This window comes from Zonotrichia albicollis, chromosome Z (genome assembly GCF_047830755.1).
Source record: "Zonotrichia albicollis isolate bZonAlb1 chromosome Z, bZonAlb1.hap1, whole genome shotgun sequence".
NCBI lineage: Eukaryota > Metazoa > Chordata > Aves > Passeriformes > Passerellidae > Zonotrichia > Zonotrichia albicollis.
The window spans coordinates 59,407,527-59,432,948 of NC_133860.1; the positions used below are offsets into that span (position 1 = coordinate 59,407,527).

The 25,422-nt window shown below is 39.4% G+C and overlaps 1 protein-coding gene across 16 annotated transcripts in view; it reads right to left on the bottom strand.

Annotated features, from left to right (window-relative positions):
• The window catches only part of SEMA4D (semaphorin 4D), a 103,859-nt gene that overhangs the window by 7,514 nt on the left and 70,923 nt on the right, over positions 1 to 25,422 (bottom strand). For 8 of the 16 annotated variants that reach the window (XM_074533178.1, XM_074533172.1, XM_074533175.1 and 5 more), the window contains 13 exons: positions 25,241 to 25,334; positions 24,202 to 24,315; positions 23,142 to 23,293; positions 21,245 to 21,420; positions 20,959 to 21,115; positions 19,976 to 20,198; positions 19,438 to 19,553; positions 16,270 to 16,442; positions 15,999 to 16,042; positions 14,564 to 14,890; positions 11,859 to 12,065; positions 7,755 to 7,820; positions 628 to 837 (listed from right to left, as the gene is read on the bottom strand). In XM_074533178.1, coding sequence (XP_074389279.1) covers positions 628 to 837; positions 7,755 to 7,820; positions 11,859 to 12,065; positions 14,564 to 14,890; positions 15,999 to 16,042; positions 16,270 to 16,442; positions 19,438 to 19,553; positions 19,976 to 20,198; positions 20,959 to 21,115; positions 21,245 to 21,420; positions 23,142 to 23,293; positions 24,202 to 24,315; positions 25,241 to 25,334 — 2,059 coding nt within the window. The other 8 variants (XM_074533183.1, XM_074533182.1, XM_074533181.1 and 5 more) reach the window with 8 other exon arrangements.

Consider the following 25,422-nt stretch of genomic DNA (forward strand, 5'->3'; position numbering starts at 1 on the left):
TTTTTCCTTCATCTTGCAAATAAAATTCCTGCTGTTTTTTTAAGGACTATTCAGATCTTCTCTACACCTGTGTAAGGTCTCAAGCACTAATTGCAGCAGGCAGTCTTGATGCCACAAAACCCTGCAGCTGCTGAAGTTACCTAACTGCCCTCCTGCCTAGTTAGTGTCCAAATGGAGCAGACGGAATGACCCTGCTCAATCCAAACCATAAGTGGTTTACAAATAATGCAATTTTTAAAATCCAGCATAGTGGGAGCTTATCTTTACCATATGACTTCCTTAAGTCCTTATAAATTAAAGAATTTCTCTACATTACCCTGTAGAATTCTGTCAGAGTACTTATTGGTAGCTCTCCATTACTCATCTGATTTTCAGGTTTTTTGAATTAGTTTATCAGGTTTTGGTTCAATTTCTAGATCATAACTGCTATTTTACATTAGTCCTTTGAGGGGGGGTGTAGAAGAAGGAGTTTTTATGCTGCTAAATCCTTTCCATAAATGAAGTGCACACTAATAGAGAAGGCAAAAGTTACCATCTTCAGGTATGCACATTTTCTGGGTGAGTATTACAGAGCTTTACTCATATCAGGGTCAGGCCAAACATGGCATGCTCTCGAAACAAGCCTACCTTTATCTCCCACTGTGACCAGCACTTCTGATGTTGTGTTCCCAGCTTTTGAGATGAATGAACATCTGTATTCTGTGTTTTCTGATACTGAATCTTTCACCCAGCTGAGAACATGCACTCTGCCGTCAAGCAGCATGTGAGACTGCTCCGTGATGCATGCCTTCATCATTTGTCCATTCTTCCTCCAGACAAAGTGGGAGTTATCTGGACCTGTGAAAATGTCAGGTTATTCTGTAAGAAAATAGAAGATGAGTCTTTGTAAAAGAAAACAAACCCCATCACGTCGAGATTAGGCTTAAAAACATAAATGGTTGATAGAAACGTTTCTTAGGTTTCTTCAGCTGAAATTCTGAGTACCAAAAACCTGGGATTGAGAGGAGCTAGCACGGGAAATTTAGGTTCAAGCCAAAGTTGAGGGTTTGTATTGAGGAATTCTGTGTGGATCTCACAACAGGGAACTTAGCACACACAGTAAGAGCCAGTGATGAACACCAGCACCATCTGCCTGTACCAACTCCTGTAGCACCAGGACACACTGCTACTGCTGCCCAACCCAGGTCCTGGTTCACAGCTGACACCACCTGAGACATGCCTCGCAGGATCTGAAAAAAAGGCCAGGAGGGGAAAAGTTCAAGAACTCAGCACGTCAAAGATACTGGAACTAGTAATGAAAAGAGGAAGAATTGGAAAAAGCACAGAACCAGTAGGCACAGCAGGCACTTAAGCAGGACAGAACTTGAAGGAACCTTGGATCAACAACAAAGAGCAAACTAATTTTTTAGATTTGTTACTATTATTTGTCTTAACCTGCAAGGGCAACATTTGAATAAATCAAAGATTGACAGTAGCCTGGAGGACAGAACAGCTGTTCCCAGAAAACTAGCTAGCAAGGTAGCTTGAAGTGCACTTGGCAGCATCAGAAGCTTTCCATTTTAAAATACAGACATCTGGGCCAAGCTAAGAACTTGGTAATTCTTATGTTTAAAACATGACTATTTCTCCCTCTGGGCCTAGGATCCAGACTAGCCTTAGCAAGAGAAGATGTGAAGAGAAATTTGGGGTAAAAAGAAAATTAACTATGGCTGCAAATATCTTGAACAGAGCCTACTACGGCTTTTACTGTGAGCACTTCATATTGCAAGTTGATGTGGCATTTTTTCCCTAGAAAAATACAATTCTGTCATTAAGTTTTAGATAATCATGCAGAAAAAAAAACACAAATAGTTTTTACATTTGTGTACATATTAGGTATTTGTAGATAGTAGACATTTTTACATTGTGTAAAAAGGAGATCATGGCAAATTCATAATTCCTAAGTTTTATTTCCAAATCTCCCACAAATATGGACACATAAATTAGCAGTAAGGGTAAGAGTGAATGACAGAGGACACGATCTAGTTAAAGCATTGTGGAGTTTCTCTGAGGGAAGTGGCACAGTCTGAAGGGCTGCCAGCAGCTCTAACAAAGCAGAAAGGGCAAGCACACACTGGACTGAAAACAGCTGGTCTAGCACATACCCGTTCTTTCCAAATGTGTTTTATGGATGTTTGCACTCATTCTACAGTTAACAGCAGATAGGTTACATATCACTACGTTCATGGGAAGTCTGGAACCAGGGACAAATTATTCTGTAACCTAAATCTGAAGCTGGAATTTGGCCAAATGGGAGGAATGGTAAGTGCAAGCACAGCAAAAAAATCAAAATCTCTAAGTGCCATTTTAGAGACATGCAAGGAAGGAGCATGTTTAGTGCAGGACACTTCCCTAAACTTATTTCAAATGTACTATTCACACCAGAGAACCTGCTCTATTTTCTAGTGCTGAAGATCCCAATTGTGCTAGAAAATTGCCAAAATTTCAGCTTACATCCACATTTCACCAAGAGATTAAAATGCAGCAATTTCCTTATACATGAAATTTTGCAAGCTGTGTTGGTTCAGATTAGCCCCTTATGAAGTGCAGCTAGGCAATTTTACCCTTCCATTGTTTTTCTGTGCAGTCAGAAGCACTGGAAATCCCCAGAGATACACACTCATCCCCACTTACACTGGATGACAGCAAAATTTAGATGCAAGCAGTACTCAGGGTTTCCTGATCCTGTTTCAGTGCAGCTTGTTTCCAACCTTCAGGCAATTACCTTCTCTACTTTCATTTTCAGGATGGATCAATAAAAAAAATACACTGTGACAGTTTCATCTGCAAAAATTTTGAATCACATTTTTTAAATGCAAATTTTCTACAACTCTATGGTGAGAAATTCAGACTCCAATGTAATGCTTAGGGAAATAATTTTTGAAGCTAAAGGAAAATAATAAAAACATATACTCTGCTTTTTCTTAACTGTCATTATAATACAAATGTTTTTACATGTCTAGTGCAACCTTTAAAATACAAGTTTCTGATCTGATCTACTTACTTTGCCATCCATGTTAGGAATGCTTGAAAGATTTTAAGAAAGTCATTTTATTAAAACATAATATTCAAACAGAGAATTAAACAGCACACCAGGACAGGTACATAAGTAACTATGTCTAAGCAGCCATGAAATACATTTCAAACAGTTAACTTCAAAAACATTGCTTCAATAAACTACACTAGTTACACATGATTAAATAAAATCAACTTCACCACCTTGATGATTTTAGAAGGGGAATTTAACAGTTATCAAACAAAAATACAAGAAACTTTGCGTCATTATCTGAATTACCCTTTTCTTTGCATAAGGCCTTCAAAATTTCCAGTGTCTGTGGCAGCACTTGCTTCTTTCCCACACAGATTTCATTTTCTCTGTTTTCAGTAGTTTGAATGAAATGATAATGCCCAGGTAGTAATGGCCAGAGTAGTAATGACCCTTGTAGTTTCTGCCAGCACAATGGGTTCTCTGATATATGTCAAGTCAGGCTGGGTTACAAAAACCACATATTTAGTATAAAGATGAGTATTTCTCAATATTTTCCATGAGACAAAAAATTCAACCACCATTGTTAGCACAGAAACTCAAACCACTGGAACTGCTTGTTATCTTCCACCCACAGTCTGAATGCATTCACTGGGTTATTGGTGTAAATGTGACCTAAGGTTAAAAGAATCAAGTAAATAAAACCAGACTGAAAGGACTGAAGTATACAGCTACAGATTCAGAGCAGCATGGGGATGTGCCCTGCTAAGCTGGACCAAATTAAGCATTTGCCATATACGCATCACATCCTAATAGACATATGGTTTTCAAGACAGCTTGGAAACACTAATTTAAAAGAAGTAGATTATGGATCAAGCAGAGCTCAGCGACAGGGGAGCAAGAGTGAGCACTAGCCATGCGCTGCCATGTGCAGAGTGTGGAGACATTTCAAAAGTGAAGCTACCTTATAGAACCTGAGCCGTGCTACCACTGGTGGTGGTTCAGCACAAGGCCTCCCTCATTTCTAAAGGGTAGCATTTGAAGCTAGAAGGATAGCATTTGAACAAGACTTCCCCACATTCATGAAAACACTTCCAAGACAGGAGAGTTAATACACAAGCAGGAACCATCAGAAAACCTACACTCCAGCTAATAATTTCTGCAAATTGACAGCAAATTGAAATCCAGTGAAGATAATTGACAGGTATCCCAGACAGAAATTCTACCAGGGTAACAAAAAGTCTTTTACACAAATTCCTATAATCTAGACAAAGCACTGCTACCAGAGGCTATCACAGGGATGGGAAGTTCAGGTTTACAAAAATCCTCCTTTGTATAACCCAATACACATCAAAACGTCTTTCAAAGCTCACCACATGCATCAGATTAAGAACGGCACCTGGATTTAATGCTTGTTATCAAGCTTGTGGCTTTGCAGAATTCTACTGAAGCAAACATCCAAGATTTCTGAAAACCAAGATCATACAGGAAGCTTTCATCTGGAGCAGGGATTAAGTTTTTAAAAGACACTATAATCTGGATGCAGGAAGGTTTTCTTTTAAATAGACATCAAAGTTAGGCCAGGAAGAGGTTAGTCAATCATTAATATGAAACATTACCACCAGCACTACTCAGTATGTGAACGAAAGATTTAGGGCTGGCCACAGTTTCTTGAGTTGTACGAGAATGAGTCATTGCTGCTGATCAGACACCGAATAATAAATCAGTATGAAGTGAAGCCATCAGAAGGAAGATGATTGGAAAAGTGGGCAATTAATCAATTTAAATTGAGACAAGCATTTTAGCAGTTTTCTGAAAATAGAGTGCAAGTTACATAGCCTGTACCCCCTATAAACAGGGGTGCATTTTTTTTGTACTTTCATTGGTTGGTGTTTGATTGTTACATCAGGGCAATTCATTCTAGAAGACAAGCTTGACAGCAATGGAAAAAAAGCCAATAAGAAGCCAAGAAAACAGACCTCTCTGAAATGCCAGAGAATATTACTTCCAATATCAAGTATTTCATACTGAAGAATGCAAAAGGTCCGTCAGACACCTAGTGCTTCATTACATTACCCATCCCTTTGTGTAACATCAACACCACAAGCTGATGCAGCCTAATTATGGCAGATGGAAAGCAGGAAGTGCTTCCTATGGAACGTGAACCACATAAGAGCTGGAAGCAGCAACCCGTCACTAGAGGTGGTGCAGAGCACCTACACTAGTGACTCTAGGGTAGGTGCAAGTAGGACACAGCTTTCATCTTCTCAGAGTGGAATTTAAACACAGCTGACTGCCCCATTAGAGAAATATGCAATTTGTAACTGTTCATGCATTTATCTGCATGCTCACTGAGGAGTGTCCATATAAAGGTTTTGCAATTGGAACCTGGATAATAGTGAAAAAAAATCTGATGAAGCACTAGTAAGCTAGAACCAGGGACTGTCACCAAAATAAACAAACAAACAAATGTTCTGCTTTCACAGCATCACAGAATTAACTAGGTTGGGAAAGCCCTTAGAGTCCCACCTCAAGTCCCACCTATAACCTAACATCCCCCTTACCAGCTAGAGCACAGCACTAAGTGCCACATCCAGTCTTTCCTTAAACACTTCCAAGGATGATGACGTTATCTACCATCTCCCTGGGCAGCCTATTCCAATGCCAAATCACTCTTTCTGTGAATAACTTTTTCCTGATGTCCAGCCTAAACCTCCCCTGGCACTTTGTGTTTGCCTAATTATTTTTTGCCATCCTATCAGTTAACAATGCCACCACATTAGGTTTTAAAATAAAGTGAAGAAAATTGGAGAAAATATTTTAGGGAGTAACATGCTCTCCAAAAATCACTTCTGTTCTCCAGAGAACACAAACTACTGCTTTTGCTTTGTCTGATAGGTAAATCTAGCAGGAAGATAACTGAAGAGATGGAAATGAGATTTTCATCTCCACTGTGGGGACAATGCACGCAATATGCTGAGACAGTTCTAGTAGCAGTTTCTGTTGAAATAGTTTAAAAAAGATGACAGCTTTGTTCTAAATTAGTACTCAGTTTATCACATCAATGGATTATTAATTATAAGTCTATAGGCTGTAGCTCTCACAGGGAAGAAAGACAAGTGTACGTGGTAGTCCATCTGCAATCCTGGCTGGCAGAGGGTAAAAAGATATTCTGAGGAAAACAGCCTAAAATTGTGGTTATGGTCCAGATTCAAATCCATCACATCTCACTAGGCAGGGCTGGGAAATGCAGGTGCTCAATCATGGCCAGGGTGTAGCAGTCATTACCAGGGTACTGCTTCAAGCTGAGACATTACTGAATCAAGAGTTCCGCATTGGCAGGGAGAAAAAGCTGAAATATTTATGCTGAATTGCAAAAAACGAAAGGCTAAACTAGAAGGTCAGGTAAACTTCTGCAAACAAATGGTAGAGAGAAGAAAATACACACCTAAGTGAATCCCTCTCCCTCCTGATAGAAGACATCCTAAAAGGCATTTGGGTCTCAAAGCCCCCAGTGTGAAGCAAACTTCTCCTTTCATTCATACCTAGTCACACTACAAAGGCTGGTGCAGATTCTGCTCCCTCGCAGTCCCCCAGAATTGTGTACATGAAATTCGAATGAATACTGCCATTCTGTGACCCAGGCAGTCCATCTCTGCTGACAGCCCATGCAGCACCCAATCCCCAAGCAAGCTGAAAAGCTGAACTACACAACTGAACAGAGGTGCTGCTTCACAGAGGGACTCCTGCACGGAGGCGCCAGCTCTTTGCCTTGGCCTCAACAGAATTCTTAACAAGCTGCTCTCTCAAAAGGGTGGCTTATTCAAGGGTGTGTGTGAGGGTAAAAACTGGTGAAAACCTGGGTTTTTTACCAGTGGAAAGCTCTGAAAACCATGCAAGGGCTTTGTTTCCCCAAGCCCTGTGCTGACACAAGATGCAGCAGCGAGCGTACAGAACACCACTGGTGTGCACGGGACACGCTGCAGCAGGCGTGCAGCCACGGGTGTGCCACACACACTGCAACAGCAGGGACCACTGCCGGCTGCAGCTGCTGCTCCTAAGGGACTGAATCTCCCAAGGTACTTTAGGGCCTTTCTTTATGTTTTGATCATTTATAAACTATTAAAAGCCACACAACATGTTTCTCAACTGCACCTTATTACCCATTCTGCAGGAAAAACCTGTACGAGTGCAATCAGCTGCACGCTGTGAAATGTAGGAAAACAATAAACTAATGAAATCTTCTGAGGAAAAAATCACAAGATGCTTTTGGCTCCACTTCGTTTTTTTCTTGTTCTCCCCTTTTTAAATTTGATGCCTGATACTTTTTAATTTGCCTTATGCTTAAATTACTTTCACACTAAATTTATTCTAGTCTTTACTGGAAAACTAATATAAAGTTAAAACAAAACAAAGCAACCAACCAAACAACAACAAAAAATAATCCCAAAAGCAACAACAATTTAAAAAAAAAAAAAAACTGAAACAAAAACATAAACAAAAAGGCCTTCTTGTTGCACACCCTTCCAGATTTTTCATACTGTGACCACAGTCTTTCTACCTTAAACTGCACAACAAAGAAAAATTTTGCAAAAATGTTTCAAAATCTGATGCTGGTGCCAGAATTCAAGAATGCACCATCCATGTCACTAATAAAAATTAATTTTCAATTTTATTCCTGAAATCACTATAAAGCTCACATCACAGCTCAGGTAACTGCAGCACTTACAAAGGTGTTTAATGCTGTTGGTTTTGCATGTAGACTTAGATAGGAGGGTCTCAGCAGATCCCAGGTCTGAAAAAATAAATGCCAGCATTGTAGTACGAAAATTACACTCCTAAGATAACACAAAGTACCAAAGGTATGTGTAATGTCTGTGAGTTTGATGCAAAATGGATCTGCAATATTTATCCAATTTTATAAATATTCCAAGTCCTTTTCTGTCATATATTAAAGGAATAATCTTAATTTTTCATTTGGTTTTCCAAAGGCATTCTAAATAATAATAAACATGTGGCATGTCAGAGATCTGCACACAGGAAAGGTTTGATAGTGCCATGGTGTTGTTAAGCAATGTATAATCAGTGCAAAAATAACTGAAAAAAGAGGTACAAAACCACAAAATTACAAATTAACGGCTAAGAAATAACTAGCCAAATACAGTGAAATTAAGTCAAATAGCACATGATAAAAGGTCTGTTGAGGCGACAATTAATAAAGTGGGATATGAAATTGTTTAACAACGTGCAAACTTACCCACAGGAAGATAAACCAGCCATTTATTAAGCATACAGATTTAAGTCATGGTATTGCTTCATGAAAGCATCACTGCTCAAATCTCAAAATATACTGCATAAAAATTTGAAAATCTTCTAAAGTGTTGAAATATTTGTTCAGTGGATTGGTTTGTCCTAGAAGATTCAGAGCTTTTCCTTCCAAGGCTACCAATTAAACCATTCTCACATTTCAAAAACTAATATTATATCTCTCCAAAGCTGTAATGAAGAGCCCCTTACCAACTTCAACTGGCTATAAAACACAAGTGTATGAAAAAGTGCTATTTGATATTGGTGCTCTATTAAGAACAGAGAAGTAACAACTCAAGTAAAGTCAATTCTAAGATAGTGATATGCTGCAATGTAAATGCTGTCATTTGTCACTCTGGACAGACACTTTAAAGAACACTCCTAGGCAGGCTCATTCTGTTCTGGCTGCTGCACACCTCCATGCCTCTCCTGACTGAGCTCTACACCACACCAGACCACCCCAGGGCACCATGGCTGATGCAATCATGCAAATGATGCAAAAAATCCTCTCCCAAGAATGAATTACTCATTTCCATGGGTAAGCCAGTCTCTGACAGGTGACCTCCTCCCCCTGAGGAAAAAAAAATTTCCCCACCCTTCTGCATGTCTTTCCTCTTCAGGCTCCACCAAAGAAGAATCTCTAGTGATCTACCTGCAATTATGATTCTTGCAAGTTATGGATCTTTTCTTCCACAGATGTGGGAAACTTTCTTGTACTCCCAAAATAGCATAACCACAGGGAACAGGCATTGTACATGTTATCAGATACCTATCTCAGTATCTCCATTAAACAGTAACTCCTTGAAAGTGTATTTCCAAGTTCACAGAACTTTTATGTCGAAACTACTGTTGGGTTTTTTTTTTGCCAAGAATGAAAACAATCCAAAATGTAAAATCTCCAGCTACAGACGAATCAAGGGAGGATATCATCTTGACACCATGTACACAGAGAGGCTTGATATGGAGGTGAAGCACAGGGTTCTTCAGTGTTTGATTATAAAAGCATTTAAACTATTGCACAGCACACTCACCATATTTTAGTTTTGTCTGTGAAATTATGGACATGGAGATACTACTCTAAAGCTGGGGGAGGAGGTGCCAGTAAAACATCTTCCAGCAAAACCAAAACTCTGGAAAAAACCTGTTCCTACTATACCTAATTATAGCAGAGCACACCAGAGAAATTATACAGCAAGTGCGTGCACCACCAACTCACTGTCTCTCCCTGAACCAGATGGTGCAGTAATTTGTTCAATTTATCTGAAATTCACCTGAACTGCCTCTAAAAGTTTTTAAAATTCTGTAATGGGAGAGAAAACTTATATTAGAGAAAGCACACAAACCTAATGTTTGCCCATTCACATACGGCAGACAGGTCTCTGGAGAATGTGAGAATCTCTGGGGGAGCAGAGACAAACTGGGAGCAAATTTGCCAAGGGAGATTTATTCCTCCCTTTTCCAGAAGAGCAGGAGTATTCCATGCTTGAAAAAACTTATTTTTCAGAAAAAATATAGTAGTTTGCCACTAGTGCTGTTCGTGCTGTATCCACTTAACTTTACCTAATGGAAATGAGCCAGTTATAAGGTTGTAAAGACTTATCCCCAGGCAAGCTTTCAGGTTAAAACATGTGGGATGAGTAAGAGATGAACAAAATAACTCACCAGCTCCTGCTGAGTTTCCAGACAGCTTGAAACAGATATTTACAATTAAAAAAAGGGAAGAGATTCAGCAATTCTGATAAAATAACAATTAAGTTAGAAACTTAATTAAAAATAGGCTTTGAGGTTTTACTGGATGATGTGGCAATCTATGTATTTGCATCATACAATTACTGATGCCATATCCTTTCTTGCGGACAACCAGGCACAACGTTTAACTCTCTGCCAGTCTTATTTAACCCTTTTGCTCCTTGCAAACACATTTTACCTCATATTCATAGCTGAGAGAAATCATGTTCCACTAAAGCTATGTTAGTATAAAGAAATATCAACTGACATTGAACAAATTTGAACAAATCCAAAGAGAGACCTTCCTTGCAAAAGCAATTGTTTAGCCACCCCCACCCAAGATGAATTCATACATCCTCACGTGCAGGACCCAGAAAGATGCAAATATTTGCACCAGTTCTGTGTGCTGGTCTGCATTTGGTGGTTTGTTTGTTTTTCAAATCAAGAGACTGAAATCGTTAATTCTGGGTAAGAGAAGAGTGTGAGGTGTCAGCCAATTGCCTTGCTTCCCAAAGGGAGCAAAAACTCTATCCATAATACAAAGTCCGGTCCTTCCCTGCTTTGACAGGCATTAGAAGCGTTTCCATAGCTGGGTCACCTTGGCCCCACTCTGTGCTATTACTGTATCCCTTGGATTTCAGGGGGTTGTTAAGAGTTTCTTCCAGTATTCACCCGCTACAACGCTGACTTTAGGACACTGTACCTTCCTTCCTAAATGGATTACTAGGGCAAATACAATTACTGACAACTTTTAAGAGCAGCATCAGCATCACGTAAAGATGGGCATGGCTGGATGAAAAAAAGTAATTCTAACATGAAGTCTAGGCCTGTAGCACAATTATCAAACTGTTTACATCTTCTGTGCTACTGTAATTTTTTTTTCATAGTGGACTACCAAGTTTCCGAATTGCCTATTGCAAAAGTGAACAAATTACTGCTGAAAAGTGCTTTCCAATCTGAATTGTTCTAGTCTATGAAAGAGCCTTCATCCCACTGTTGTTCCTTTTAGCCACTGAAATACAAATAGTGCCTTTGTTAAGATCTATGCTAATAAAGACTTAAGCATTTTGATCTTCTTCCATATAACACTAACAGAGATGCCAATATGGAACAACACTACTTTTTATATTCAATCTATACACTTTCTTCTTTTAAAGAATAAGGTTACATACAAAGACCTGTTTTGATCCATTAAATCATACTTAGTTTAAACCAGCAATTACAAATTGTAACTTGTAACAAACCAAACAAAAACTGGGGAAAAAAGCTGAATTGCAGTGAAAAAAACAATCTTTGTCCTCCTGTACACCTCAGATAATATATCTGCTACAAAATGGAAGTTATTACTGTATGTACTTCACCACTGGAAATAAGATGGAAAAAGGAATGACTGACCTAGTCCACAAAATATGCTAAGTTCAAATTCAGTAAAAGTGCATTTCTTAAACTGCATACACTCTGACAATGAAAATACCTGGCTGCTAAACATCCATATGTAATCCTGATTCACTGACTTCCTTCAGCATGCAAGTGAGCCAAATAAAATCAACTGCTGATCAACACACTAAAGTGATTGCTGAAATCAGAGCCTCTGTGATACACCACGGTACTTGCAGTGACTTATTCTTGGTAGGAGCACATTAGCACCCTGATGCATGTTGGCATCCTGATAATGCCTCTCTTTGTTCTTGTTTTCCCCCCACTCCCAAACATCACAAAAGTTAAGATTCATACATGGTGACATAGCTAAACCTTTAATGCAGAAAGTGCTGGCTTATACAGGGGTCCTCCAACTTACCTGTGGCTTGGCAGAAGAGGTGGAAGGGTCCCCGGACACTAACATGCTGTGCCTGGTCACTTAGGAAAGGTGGCAACAACATGACCTTTACGGGGTCTTTGCTAGACCAAACATCAGGCTGGGTACTGGTGGGTGAAGGAGGTGAATCACTTCCCACACAGGACAAAAAGGAGGTACCAGTAGGAGGGAAAGGTATAGGAGATGAGGCTGTGTGACAGAAGAGGACAGAAAAGAAAGTAAAAGGGTACTAAGGAAAGAAGTTGCAAGAAATACATCACACAATGAAGAAATAATGCAAAAAAACAAATGAGTTTTAGAAAGGTAGTAAGAGGAAGTGTCCCTAGGCCTCAGGAGAAGAGCACTTTCCTCCTTCTCCCACGCTGTTTTTCTCCCGTCCTTCCCACCTCCCCACCCTGGGTTATAAAACCCATTTAGTTGAAGCTGAGAGGTTGCTTCAAATTAATTACAAAGTTTTTACATTCCCCCCAAGGAAATCACAAGGAACATTAGTGCTTGCCAAATGGAAAGCACTGTGTCACTGTGTCACATTTCAGAAAAGCCAAGATGTAATACAATTTATTTTAATATTTATTCTGTTATATGTACATAATTAAAAATAGAAAAATAAAACCAAACTGAATCTTATAAAATATAAACTGTTTACACTAAGATGGTCTAAATTATGTTTGCATGAAGGTTCAACACAGAAAAGCAGCCCAGGCATACTGCTATTTACTGTTAAAATGTATTCTACTTCTAGCAATATTTACAGAACAAAGCAGTGAGAGGAACAATTCTTCAGGACTGTACTGCACACATAAAATGCTTTTACAGACAAACAGTGCTGCTGTGAACCAGGCTGAGAACAAATGCACACTTTCACGTTAGCAGGAATGATTCACATAAACAGTTCAAAGGACTGATTGTTTAAGCAGCTCCAGTTTCAGTCTCCAGTTGCATAGGAGAGTGAAGGTATCATCCAGAAAGGGTGACACTGCAAGAATGTGTCACAAAAAGAAGCTGAGTTATTTCTGAATCTGAAAAGAAGAAAAAAAATCAGCAACGTTTTCTCATCAGGCTGTGTCCTAACAGTCCATTCCAGCAAGTCACCAGCTGAATTGTTGGGAGTTAATTCTTCTTGATTCCTGTTTTGCTTCCACAATGCAAGAAACCTCTTTCCTTGTCACTGCTAATTGACAGTTGCTTGCCTGTACTGTTCTATAAACTAAAGAAAAAAAAAATCCAGTTTTGTATAGAAAATAAAATGTGACTATGTCCAGCTGGCTGGCTGGTGGGGGGGAGGAAAAAAAACCTAAAAAAAAAGAGGGGAAAAAAAAATAAAAGCATTTGTTTCCTCCTTCCCCATTCCCCACTTACTCCATGTTTTGTACTGATATTGTTGTACCTACATTTCTAAAAAGCAGCAAAGAAAAGAGCCTTTAAACAAGATTATCCCTGAGTCTTACACAAATCAAGGCAATGCTATCCCCATTATACCTTAAAATCTAAGATACTTGTAGAGCAGTTAAAAAAATTAACTTTAACCAACTAAAGATACCTAGTGTGCCAAAACAAAGCATAAAACTAAAAACAATCACTAAAAGCAAAGAAAAAAAATGTCCCAATCTGGACAAAAGTCTATAATTTACCAATCTGATAAACTAAACTCAATTTCCAATTTGGAATTAAATGAAACTAGATCTTTTTTTAATGGCAACTAAAAATATGTGAAGACTGAATTACTTTTTAAAGCCAACTGAATTATAAAGTTACTTTTACTCTATCGAAGTATATGGCCAAAGAACAAGCAAGTAGCTTCACTAGAGCAAAGTGCTCAGTGGGGGGGAAAACTGGGAATACACAAGTGGTGATCTGAAACTGGCCATTTGAAAAAAACCAGAAAAAAAGACAGTACAACACAAGATGCTATGGTCTCCAGACAAGTAGACCACTTCTCTAATCTGCTGAGATCTGAACAAAAATTGGCTTGCTGCACAGCTTAAGCATGTGACCCCTGCTATGGCTTAGCTGTCACACCCAGGCTCTCCGTGCTCAAACAGCCAGCCGCAGGAGCACAGCTCACTTCCGCCGCCGAGAGGGACGCGGGCTCCCTCAGTCCCCCTCCACGTCCGAGTCGGCGTACTTGAGCTCGCACTTGACGTCGAAGGGCTTGTCCTTGGCCCCCTCGCGGGAGGCCTGCGAGTCCCCAGCCTGCAGCTGGCTGTTCCCGCAGTCGGGCTCCGTCTCGTAGCCGGTGTCGTGCGCAGGCTTGGGCTGCTCCCCGCTCTGGTGGCTGACGCTGCCCTGCTCCACCAGCGTCTCTTTCACACTTTGCTCGCAATCAGAAAAATCTGACTTCGTTTTCTTCTTGCCAAGCAGCATCACAGAGCGAAATTTCAAGCACTGCCCTGGCAAGTAGCCTTTGTAACAGTTGTAGGAGAGCAGGCACAAAAAGAGAATGAAAAAGAAGAGGAAGAGAAACATCAACAGGAAGTTATCATTTGACTTGAGAAACATTGTCTTTTCCGGGACTGCATCAGGAATTGAATTGAAGAGCTCGGTGTTGGAGGCTACACTTGTTAGGACAGGGCCAATGGGCTTTGTTAATATCCTTACTGTGGTTACTGGTACCATGTGAGTGGTTGAGATGTGAGCAGTGGACCCCTCAGGTGACACAGCTGACACTTTTGGCACATCACTATTACCTTCTGTTGGTGCAGCTGCTGCAGTGGGGCCCACCGTGGTATGCTGCATTTTTTTCAGTTCCAAAACATGCTTAGCCAGCACTTGGGAAAATTTTTTATTTTTCACTTTTTCTTCTGACAAACATTGGTAAACACCACTGTCTCCTTCTGATAAATTGAAGATGAGCAGTGCCTTCTCCAGCAGACGGTACTTGGGACTCTCCACTCTCAGCACATCATCTTTGAACTTCCAAACTACCTGTGCCAGATTGGACTTTTGAGAACACTTGAGTTCTGCTGTGCTCCCATGCTTGAATGTATGCTGTAGGGGATTCTCTCTTACTTTATCTGGAACATCAAAATAAATGTGCAGAGTATCAGCAATGATTCCAGTTTGCTCTAATCTGTACAGCTTCACCAGACTGTTTTACAGTCTTACTGGAAGCATGAAGATTATGGCATTCACCTCACAAGACCAGGTGGACAGCATGCAAGAATCTCAGTAGAATACCAAGCTGCACGTGGAACATCAAGACAAACTAAGAGACAGGACACCTCAACTCTAAGACGGCCTCATTTCTAGATAAAGGTGAGACCTCACTGATCCACAATTGAGCGTGCACCTGAGAAGTCACTATTTGGGAAAGACTAGTGAAGAAGTCACTACTTGGTCTCACCTTATATCTAATCAGTGCATTCTAAGTAAAGTAGCAACTACAAAGTATCCAAGAGGAAACTAAACTAGGAACTCTCTTCTGAAAAAAAGGATATTTGCATTTATGGCTCACCTGCAACTTATGGCATCCCATAAATTAATTAAAATAATAAAAAGCAAAGCTCTCATGGCGGTCCACACTTTGCTTGGATTATAAATAAAAAGTGAGTATACATCAGGCTCTTAAGGGCATTTTCTACTTGCAGCTACTCCTGTAACTCTACTCCACTTTATGATCTTCATCTGGTGGCCACAGCACACAGGACAAAGAAAGGACCTGTAGCTACTTGCTTTAAAGCACTATGAAAAGTACTTCACACCGCTCTATATCATGTTCTAAGTTCCCCCTCCCCTTTCACCATAAAACCAGCTTTTTTTCAGAACAATTTAATCTGATCTAGCAGCAATAACCAAGCATTTGTCAAAGCTCACAGTAGAATGTCAAATGCTGCATCAAAGAGACAGAGGCCTCTGCATTAGAAGTACTTCTGGTATTGCTTTCATTCACAAGTCACTGTTGAGGTGCCCCCATTCATTTCAGGGGGTTGTGCACTGCACACTGAAATGCATACAAACACAGACAGTTTTTAAGACAACATGCAGGTTGTACAGATGCTCAAATATTCAAAGCAGAATCCCATACCTATTACAATGTAAATGAATGTCCAGGTAATCACAAAAACAAAACTCTCTCACCACTCCACCTAGACATATGAAGGAGCTCTTTGAAGACTGACTCACCAGAACAAGAAGATGCATCTCCACCTATGTTTTGAATCCAGTTCCTGTAAAAGGAAGTTCAATCATTACAACTTCAAATCTTGTTTCCTAAAGTCTGCCCATCCCCTTGTACTAATAAGGATCATCTAAACAGCAACAGCAGACATAAATGGATAGGAAAAATTTGAAAACGTTCAATTTCTAAAATTCCAATTAGAAATTGGAAATTAGAAAATTCCAAGACTGATTACATATTGATTGTAACTGTAAGGTCATCAAAGGATACTCTTACCTTTCCATTTCACCTTCTTTAAAAATATCAATGCAGGAAGCTTCAAGTGGTTTCCAAGCACAGTAAGGATCCCTTGCTAAAACACAGTCAACACAAGTGGTGTACTTGTCACAAAATGCCAATGGAGACTGCACCACACCAGAATTTGAACCAGCAAAGAGGTATCTTCTGCCCTAAAGAAAACAAAGCACAACAAAAAAACATCACAGCCAATCACTTGTTCAAACCCAAACAACCCAATTCATGGACCAATTTAAGTGTTATTAAAGAGCAGCATACATACAGCCTTTTTTGTAAAAAGTGGTGCCTCAGTAGAGTAAGCATGTGATTAGCTTTTGTCTCTACAAAGTTGTCTTGGAAATATTGCAGCAATGCTGAAAAGTGCAAAAAGACAACAAAAAACTGGAACGGGTATGCGGAAAGTAACCATGTCTAACTATGACTTTATCCATTTTCCCAGAAATATGAATGCAATAATCCTTCTGTGAGGTAAGGCAAGGCTGCCATGCTGGCACATGCAAGACAGAGCAGGCAGTAGGGCTGATGTGATAACCCAAAGCAGCCCTACTGCCTTCACCACTTTAGCCAGCCAGTCTCTGGAGCCACATCAGCATCATCCTTGTGAGAGTCAAACACTTCTTAAGAAAGAACACTGGTGGTACTCAAAGGAAACAGCACTGGCAAGACACTGAGAAGACAGGGGAAATAATCGCAATGGCTATTGGATCCCACCCAGGGATCCCAAAGCAGTCTGACTCTGAGCACAGCAGGAAGAGATCACGCTCATCCTTATTATAAAATGTAGGCAGCTGCCGTATCTCACTCGTCTGCTCTAGAGCTCAGGGAACATGACAGCTAAAGGTACACTGTGACTTTACATACTGTCAGGCAAAGCTCAAAAAAGGGATGTGCTGCAGTGCTCAGAGAAGGAAGTCTACAGTGTTGGAGACTTACAACTTCCTAGGAAAAGGTTCCCATTCTGCTCAAAGATTCCCACAGTGCACCAAGTACTGCTCACTCTCTAGTGCTCTGCTGGATTACACTGCAACAGTGCAACACTGCACATGGGTTTATAGCGTCTTGGCATGTTTCCCAGCTTATACGTCCAAGAGTCCAGGGAACATGCAGCAAGCTGAGCAAACCCATTTTTAAAAAAAATCCAGACACACCTTTCAGTTAAGCAGGAGTTAAGGGAATCTGACCGCCCACCCTCCACACACTATGGGAAGAGCCTAGAGACTACTGAAAAATGCTTTCAGAAAGGACTGTGATTCCAGAGTCCTTTCTGAGTATAAAGCCCACCATCAGGGTAATTATTACCCTTCTGTGATTAGCCCACTACTGTGGGATGCCATGACATGTAACACGATACCAGCTCTGCAATGGACATCAGCAGCCACTGACTGTGGAGGCAGAAACTTGTGTTTTCAGGCTGGGAAGCAGCAGGAATCCCTGCTTGGGTGGTACTATGACTATACAGTTCCCATGACTCTAGCAGCTGACCCAAACTCCCATTCCCCATCACTGAAAAGGACCTCTGGTTTTATGGGAATGTACTGGGCAGCTGAGTGTCAATGAGTATGTGGCACCTGGACCCAGAGTGAAGAAATTTCAATGCTATTATTCCTACAGCAGCCTTCCAAGTGTGTGCTGAAATTGCTACATGATATGTATTTGTATCAGGCTTAATGCCCATCTCTTTCTCAGCATTGCCCTAAAATAGGCAAATCATAATTAAGCCAGTGTAGGAATGATTCCACAATTAAAAGAACAGGTATTAGCATATATATTGGAAGAGCTATAAATCACTATCTTCTGTGACAGGGCAAATTCCAAAACTCCTGACAAAGCAAGTAGCTTGAACCATTTTTGCAGATAAAGAAAGTATTTTGTGTGCGCGCACGTGTGTGTGTGTATGTATATAAATGCACACACACACACAAATAATACATATCTGTGAAGATGTATAGGTGAGTTGTCAGTGTGATATATCATACAAAAATAATACAATTATACTTACAGAAAACTAAGCACAGGCATTTTAATCCTGCTTTCCATTTGTCTAGCAAAAATATACTCTGTCCTTTCTTTTTATTATAAGCATGAAAGGATAAATAAGCATGCCGAACGAGCTTGTAAAAATTATGACATAAAGTGGAGCTGATCGTGTTGACATTCAAAATTTTATTAAATCACACAAAAATAAAAGCTGTTTTAAAGTATTCCTAAGTCCCTAAGCTGCAGAGCACTTATGTATGGATCACTAGGTAGCTACTGAATACTGGTATTGCTACTAGATACTTCAAAAGAGGCATTCAATCTTTATGAAACCCAGAAAACCTCACTGATGCTGATGCTACAAGTGACTTTAGGCATAGACAGATATATTCATGGATGTGAAGGTCTGAGCAAGTAGGGGCAGAAACCTAACTCATTAACAAATTACACACAGTGACGATTCTCCTACTATTCAAAAGCACTCTAGGAATAAACCAAACAACTGATAAACAGTGCAGGACATCTGCCAGGTTTGGAGTGCACAGCAGCTCTTGTGCCATGCAGCTGGAGCTGCAGCTGGCACCCCAGTGGGCAAACAGGACCTCACGAGAGGTCCTCACTAACAGCTGCAGCAACGTGACTGCTCCCACGACACCATCAGCATGCAGGAGCCTGCAATATTTGGGACAGCAGAAGTCAATTAACTACACAATTATGAGTCCCTATGCTTGAAGACTGCTCTCTATTCTTAGGTCTATTTCCTCAGAACCACACACCACTCCTCTGCAACCTCAGTCCCTGGGATTTTTCTACACAAAGCTGCAGTGGCCACAAGGGGTCGGGTTTTTTACATCCCTGCAGAACTGAAATTAGTTTCTTAAAACACCTTACAGTTTCCTGCTTCTGCACATGGAAACAAGTGAAGACCTGCATACCTGTGCTCCTCAAGCCATTCTCTATGTCTAAATAACTCCAGAAGCTTACCACCTACCAAACTTATTGAAATGCAGCAGGCAATATGTGAGTGCTGCAGCATGATGAGTTACACTTGCAGCCCTTGGCTGGCTCTATGCACAGCATGGTCTCTTGTCACAAGGCCACAAAGTGGTGCTAAAGAAGTTTTATGAAAGAACAAAAGGAGATAAATGCAATGATGCTTATACCACTCACTGTTTTGGACGAAAGCAAGAGAGTTTGGACTGGTTCAAAATTTGGAAAAAGCTGCGTTTCTTCAATAATATGCATTCCATTTTCATAGCTGATAGCTTTGTGCAGGGCTCCTCGATCTGAAACAAAAGAGCAATGTGCTTAAGTAAGATCTTTGAAATTAAAAAAAGCATGAAAAAGTCCTTCACAACTGCTGTAAGTAGTCTCAATAATATGCTTGTTGTTTAGCAGAAAAACTCTGTGTCAAAGGCAACCATTAAACTTGCCATCAGGACTTCTGAGCAGGAAATAACATTTTGGGGCACAGAATGACCAGCTGGTGATTATATTGTGTAGTTTTGCTAAATTCACTGAAGCTCTGCAGTTCTTTTCCTGCAATACTTTTTCAAAGCATCCAAGATTGTCCCATTACTGTGACGCCTTACTTTTTTTCTTACACCAGCTGCTGTAAAAGCCCTGTAAATATGGAAATCTCAAGAGTTTTTCTAAGAAAACTTAAGAATCAGTGCATCACCAAAACCAGGTGTTCTGCAGAACTCACCTGTACCGATGAACATCACATCATAGATGGTGCCATTGAGTGCTCTGACTCTGTCAACTACAATCTGTGTATACTTCACATCTCTCTTTACTAGGCGAGGTCTGTCTCCCATTGGAGTCACTGAGTCATCCATTAGAGGATGATCTTTAACAAACTGCAATGTTTTGTCTGGTAAATTCAGAGAACTCATGTAGTTTGATGCTCTGGCTTTGTTGTTTATACACTAGAAGAGGGGACAGGGAGAGGGTGAAAAAGAAAAAAGAGAACCAAATTGCATCATTTACTTGTACAAAATAAAGACAATCAACTGCAGCTGCACACATTTTCTTCTCCACATCATTTTGGCCAGTAACCACACCTGTACACTATACTCATTGCACCAAGGAAGGTCTCAGACCTCATAGCACTTTGATGTGCTAATCCCTGGGCTTTGGACTAAATTTTTGTTTGGATCAAAATACATTTTAGGACAATATTCCTTCTGTGCTCTCATGCACCTTCAGTACTTTTAACCATCACCTCTTTCAGCGTTAGCAACAGTATGCCTGTAAGGAACATAAAGAAGTAAAAAAAGTCTGACCCACTTTTTTAGGAAAATTTGAGTGTGCAGAGCAGTGCACCAGATAAACAGGCTGATTATTTTACTGAGATAATGCAATAGTTGCTACACTTCCTTTCATCTGAACAAGAAGTGTATGATGTTGCTAGTGTAAACTGCAACACACTATTTCACAATGAGAAAATTATTAACAAAATAATGAAATACAAAACTAGCAAACAACTCCAAATTAAAAAACCCCAAAACCCAAAGACTTTGATTCCCAGATAAAAAAATTCAGAACATGTCACTTGAGTATTTTCCCATTAAGTGTTTACAAGAAGTAACCAGGTGAGGGCAAATATTAGTAGGTTACTAGTATTCCCTAGTCTGTTTCCTGCTGAGCATTGAAAAAGTAATGAGTTCCAAGACTACAGAAACTTACCGCACCAGGTCGAGGATTCGGAATTTCCCCATTGTATCGCACCCACTTTGTATGGGACTGTTCCACTGTAGCACTCTGCATGTATTTTCCTTTTGAGAAAACCTCTTCTACAGTAGACAGATTGTATGCACACACTGCTGACAACCCCACATTATTCCTATTAATTCAGGAAGAAATTAGGAAAAAAACAAAACCCAAAAAAACACAGGAGTAATTATCATTTTCTTGTCATAACCAATTGAGATGAAAGGTACTTTCATCCAGGAAAAGGCTATACCACACTTACAGTTGTGGGGTGAAGACTCCATATATCACTGGTTCCTTCAAAGTCGGAGATTTGAGAATAAAAACATCATTGATAACATTGAAAATTAAATTCTTATCAGGGATGGTACAAATCAGTCTGGCCTTGAGAAACGAAGTCCATTTCTTTTGCAAGGTCCTTAATCCTCCTTGGTCCCTCTTATGGTATTAAAAAAATAAAAAGGTGCTTGTGAGGAGAGCTAGCAGCATTTTTGCACTTAAGAACTACTGCTATATAGCATGCAATTACTAAGCCCTGGTGCTGTAAAACTACAATACTTCATCTACAACCACATCAATAAATGTAAACACATTCACATACAAAACAGTATCAAAGCCATAGGAAAATTGGTTCAACAAAAAAATTATTTCTATCACACATAGAGGGAAGATGAAATATGAGAGAATATGAGAGTTAATGGAGAACTATACTTCAGCATCGCTCAGAAAAACTGAGATGGACAATGCATCATTAGGAAAAAAGTAAAACAAGCATGGAAGTACTATACTGTCCTTTAAGAGAAATACATAATACTGCATTTGTTTGGTGACATCAAAACTGATTTATATTCTAATGCTGCAATATGCCTTAAGACTTGCCTAACACTGATCATTTCATTAGAAGAAATCCAGCAATAGTTTAATCCTGCTAGAAGTTACCACCTTAAGGATTTGCAGGTACCAAGGCTTAAGTTGAGATATATTGACTAGAAATGTATTTCAAAATATTTGATAATTGAGCTGTAGAACTGATATTTCCCTTATAAAAAGTCATATTGAAACAGTATCAATATTTCCATTCATTATCCAATTGTGTAAGCACTGTATTAAAGGCAATCTGCAAAACTTATTAACTATACATGCTTACAATGAAGTATAAATGCTTATAGACTTGCGATCTGTCACTGATTTCTATTTCAAACAACAATCTGAAATATATAACAATATAATAAATGAAGCTCTCATATTCCACAATACTCCTCTTTTAAAGTGTGCACACTGTCAGTGGGCAGAATGCCATAATAGCAAGCCCCATCTAAACCTGCCTCCAAGCTCCTTGTTTAATGTAAATCTCAAGGGCATTAACTTGTTATTGATGTTTTGACTTCCCTGTTTAAATACAAAACAGTAAAGTCAAAATAAAACTTTCAACCTCATGAAAATGAAACAGCCAAATAAATTTCCTGTTGGAAAAAAAGGAAATTGATACATTCCACTGAAAAAGTTTTTGTTAAATAAACATTTTCTACTGAAAAGACTTCCATCAGCAAGACTTTTAACCAGTACTCCTGAGGAAGCATTTGAATCAGCTTAACACACTGAGGTTTAAGCACAGCAAGTGTGACAGAATCAGGCTGCTGGTGACCATCTCCCTTCAGGCTCTGGCAGCTGTAGCAGCTTCACAGAAGTCCCATCTGCTACACCACAGTCAAGAACTATTTTGCTGTGGACATGGCTACAGTTGTGTTTGGATACAGCTACTTCAAAGTCACTTGACACACATCCTATCTGCTCAGCTCCAACCAAAGTCACCTCTTCACAGAGGGATGTACTTGTTTAAAAAAATTAACAATGAAAACTGAAGCAACATTTCTTCTGTTGCTGGGTTTTGTCATGGTTGCTTTGTTTTCCCCCAAAGAAGACCAGAACCCCCAGATGTACTGAAATTTCACAACTGTGCAAAATCAAATCAAGTATTTATTTACAAAGCAACTGTTAGGCCTTCTCAGTTTCAATGAACTGAACTGGAACAGCTTATTTATTAAGGTTTGCTAAACTCAAACACCACCATTTACCTGGCAGTAAGTCCAGGTACTTTTTAACATGCACATGGTAAGATTCTATGAGATACAGTAAAAGTAAACAGAACTATCTCCCACCTTGCATACTCTAGCTATTCTTGGAATCATCAATTTTCCAACAAATTCATACTCCACAGACACCTCAGTGAAAAAGAAGTATATCTTGTCATCTTCTCCATCTGTGCTGTTTGGATCTGCTCTTATCACGTCAGCAAAAACAAAGTTGGGCTCTACAGACACAAACAGAAGAATTTTCTATTACATATGTGACTACTAACTTGATTCCCTCAAAGACCCTCAGAAGTTGTCTTTCACCCAAACTCCACACTGCATTTACCTCCTCTCCACTCACTGACCTACTTACACAGTTTGCTGTACATCATACGAACAGGATTTCTAAAAAAAACCCAAGCCACAAAAACCAACCAGAAATGGAAAAAAACCCAGAACACCATGAAACCTATGTGAAAGCACTAAGATACTGAGAGATCTCCATGATCTGACAGCTCATTACTTCAGCATTCTTCAGTCCACAGTCAAATGTGGTTTCAGATTCTAATGGGCCAGGAGATGTAACCCTCCCCTGCCTGTCTCTCCTCTATTTTAGCTATCAGCTGAAGCACTGAAATGACAGTGCCATTACAACATGTATTACAAAACTCAGAATCCTGTACTTTTTGGACAATGGTCATTATTTTGGTCTCTTTTGGCACAAAGCCTCAAACCTCTGAAAATTCACAAAATTCAGTGACTTTTCAAATTAAGGAACTTGAAGTGTCAAAAACCATGATCAGCTCAATTTAAGAACCAATTCAAGACCAAAAACATTCAATTCCTTACCATATCATAATTAAGCTGCAAGGACAAACAAGCAGATGAGAAATAAACCATTAATGTCAAGTTGAAACATGCATATTCTGAAGCTGTTTTCATCATCAGTGCTGATAAAAATCCTTAAATTTCAAAATAAAATCTCCTGGTGGCATGCAGGAGGACACACACTCAGTGTATGCCAGTATAACCAAATCTGTCTCTTTGAGACAATTGCTCCTTACTTAGGTAGGACACTCAAAGTCTGTACATGTGATATTGGAAAAGAAGAAGTAATTTGTTTGGACTACTTCTTATGCTCACTTACCATTAAGCCAAGGTATTGCATACTCTGTTCTCAGAGGGCTCTGATGAGAGTGACGTGAAATAATAGGTTCACTTCCCAAGAAATTGTACGAAGTCCCAGAATAAAGCTCCTCATCTTCAACACAAAACCAAATATATTAGAACTTATGGACTGGATACCAAAAAGAGTACACAAATATTTTCTGAATCTAAGTTTTAACTTCCCACAAGAAAAGGCAAACTGATTTCCTCTGAATTGCCCTAGACATGTATTTTATGTTTACATTTCTGTCGATCATTCTCAAGCTAACACTTCCACACTTGAGTTTATTATTATTATTGCTCTAACACAAGAACTGACAAAAGTCAACGTTGTTTTTGTGGCATTTTAACGTTTAACATGAAAACCTACAATTTATCTTAGAACAAGCTAATTTACTTAAATGCACCAGAATTCTGGAATTGTCTTCCTCTCTTTCTATGCTACCATTATTCAAACTTGATTTGTACAGATTTAGGCACAATGCAGGGAGTATATTTTTTTATTCTCATTTCCTGTTTCATATGATGTTGAACCTCTCTTTTATGATCTTGGTACATGCAGGTAAAAGCCACAAATTCTGGCTTCCCCAGATTAAGATCTGGTGGCGTGTTTCCATGCAGTAAGTATACCTGCATTAACATCTCACTTCCCATTCTGCAGCATGTCTTCAGGACACCTTACAATACTGCTTTTTTATTTACTAAAATTACAGTAATTGATACTACAAGGGCAGTCTAAGTACATTTGAATTATCTGGATTAAATACGTTTGACATCTAGAAATACAGTTTGAAAACTGGTATTTTAGAAACTGCTTCCAAAACAACCTAGTTTGAAGTTCTCCTTTTAAGAAACATGCTTAGGTTGACTACATAAGTATTTTAACATCTATACAGATACACAATACAATAAAATATGGATGCAAGCCACAATTTTGGTAATGACAGACTGGAGGGTGACAGTGGAAAAGATAGAACATTTTTAAACATAAGAATGAGGAATGCGAAGTCTGAACTTACCAACCATAACAGATGTGTAGCTTTGAGCAGGATCAAATGGACATCTGCCCTTACCGTCTTCATTCTTACCTCCAAGTTCAAATGAAATTAAATTCTGTTGAAAACCACAAAACAGTTAGTAGAACTTTTTTCTTTCAGCCACTCAACTTGTGCAAAGCTAGCTAAAAACTGAACACTAAATA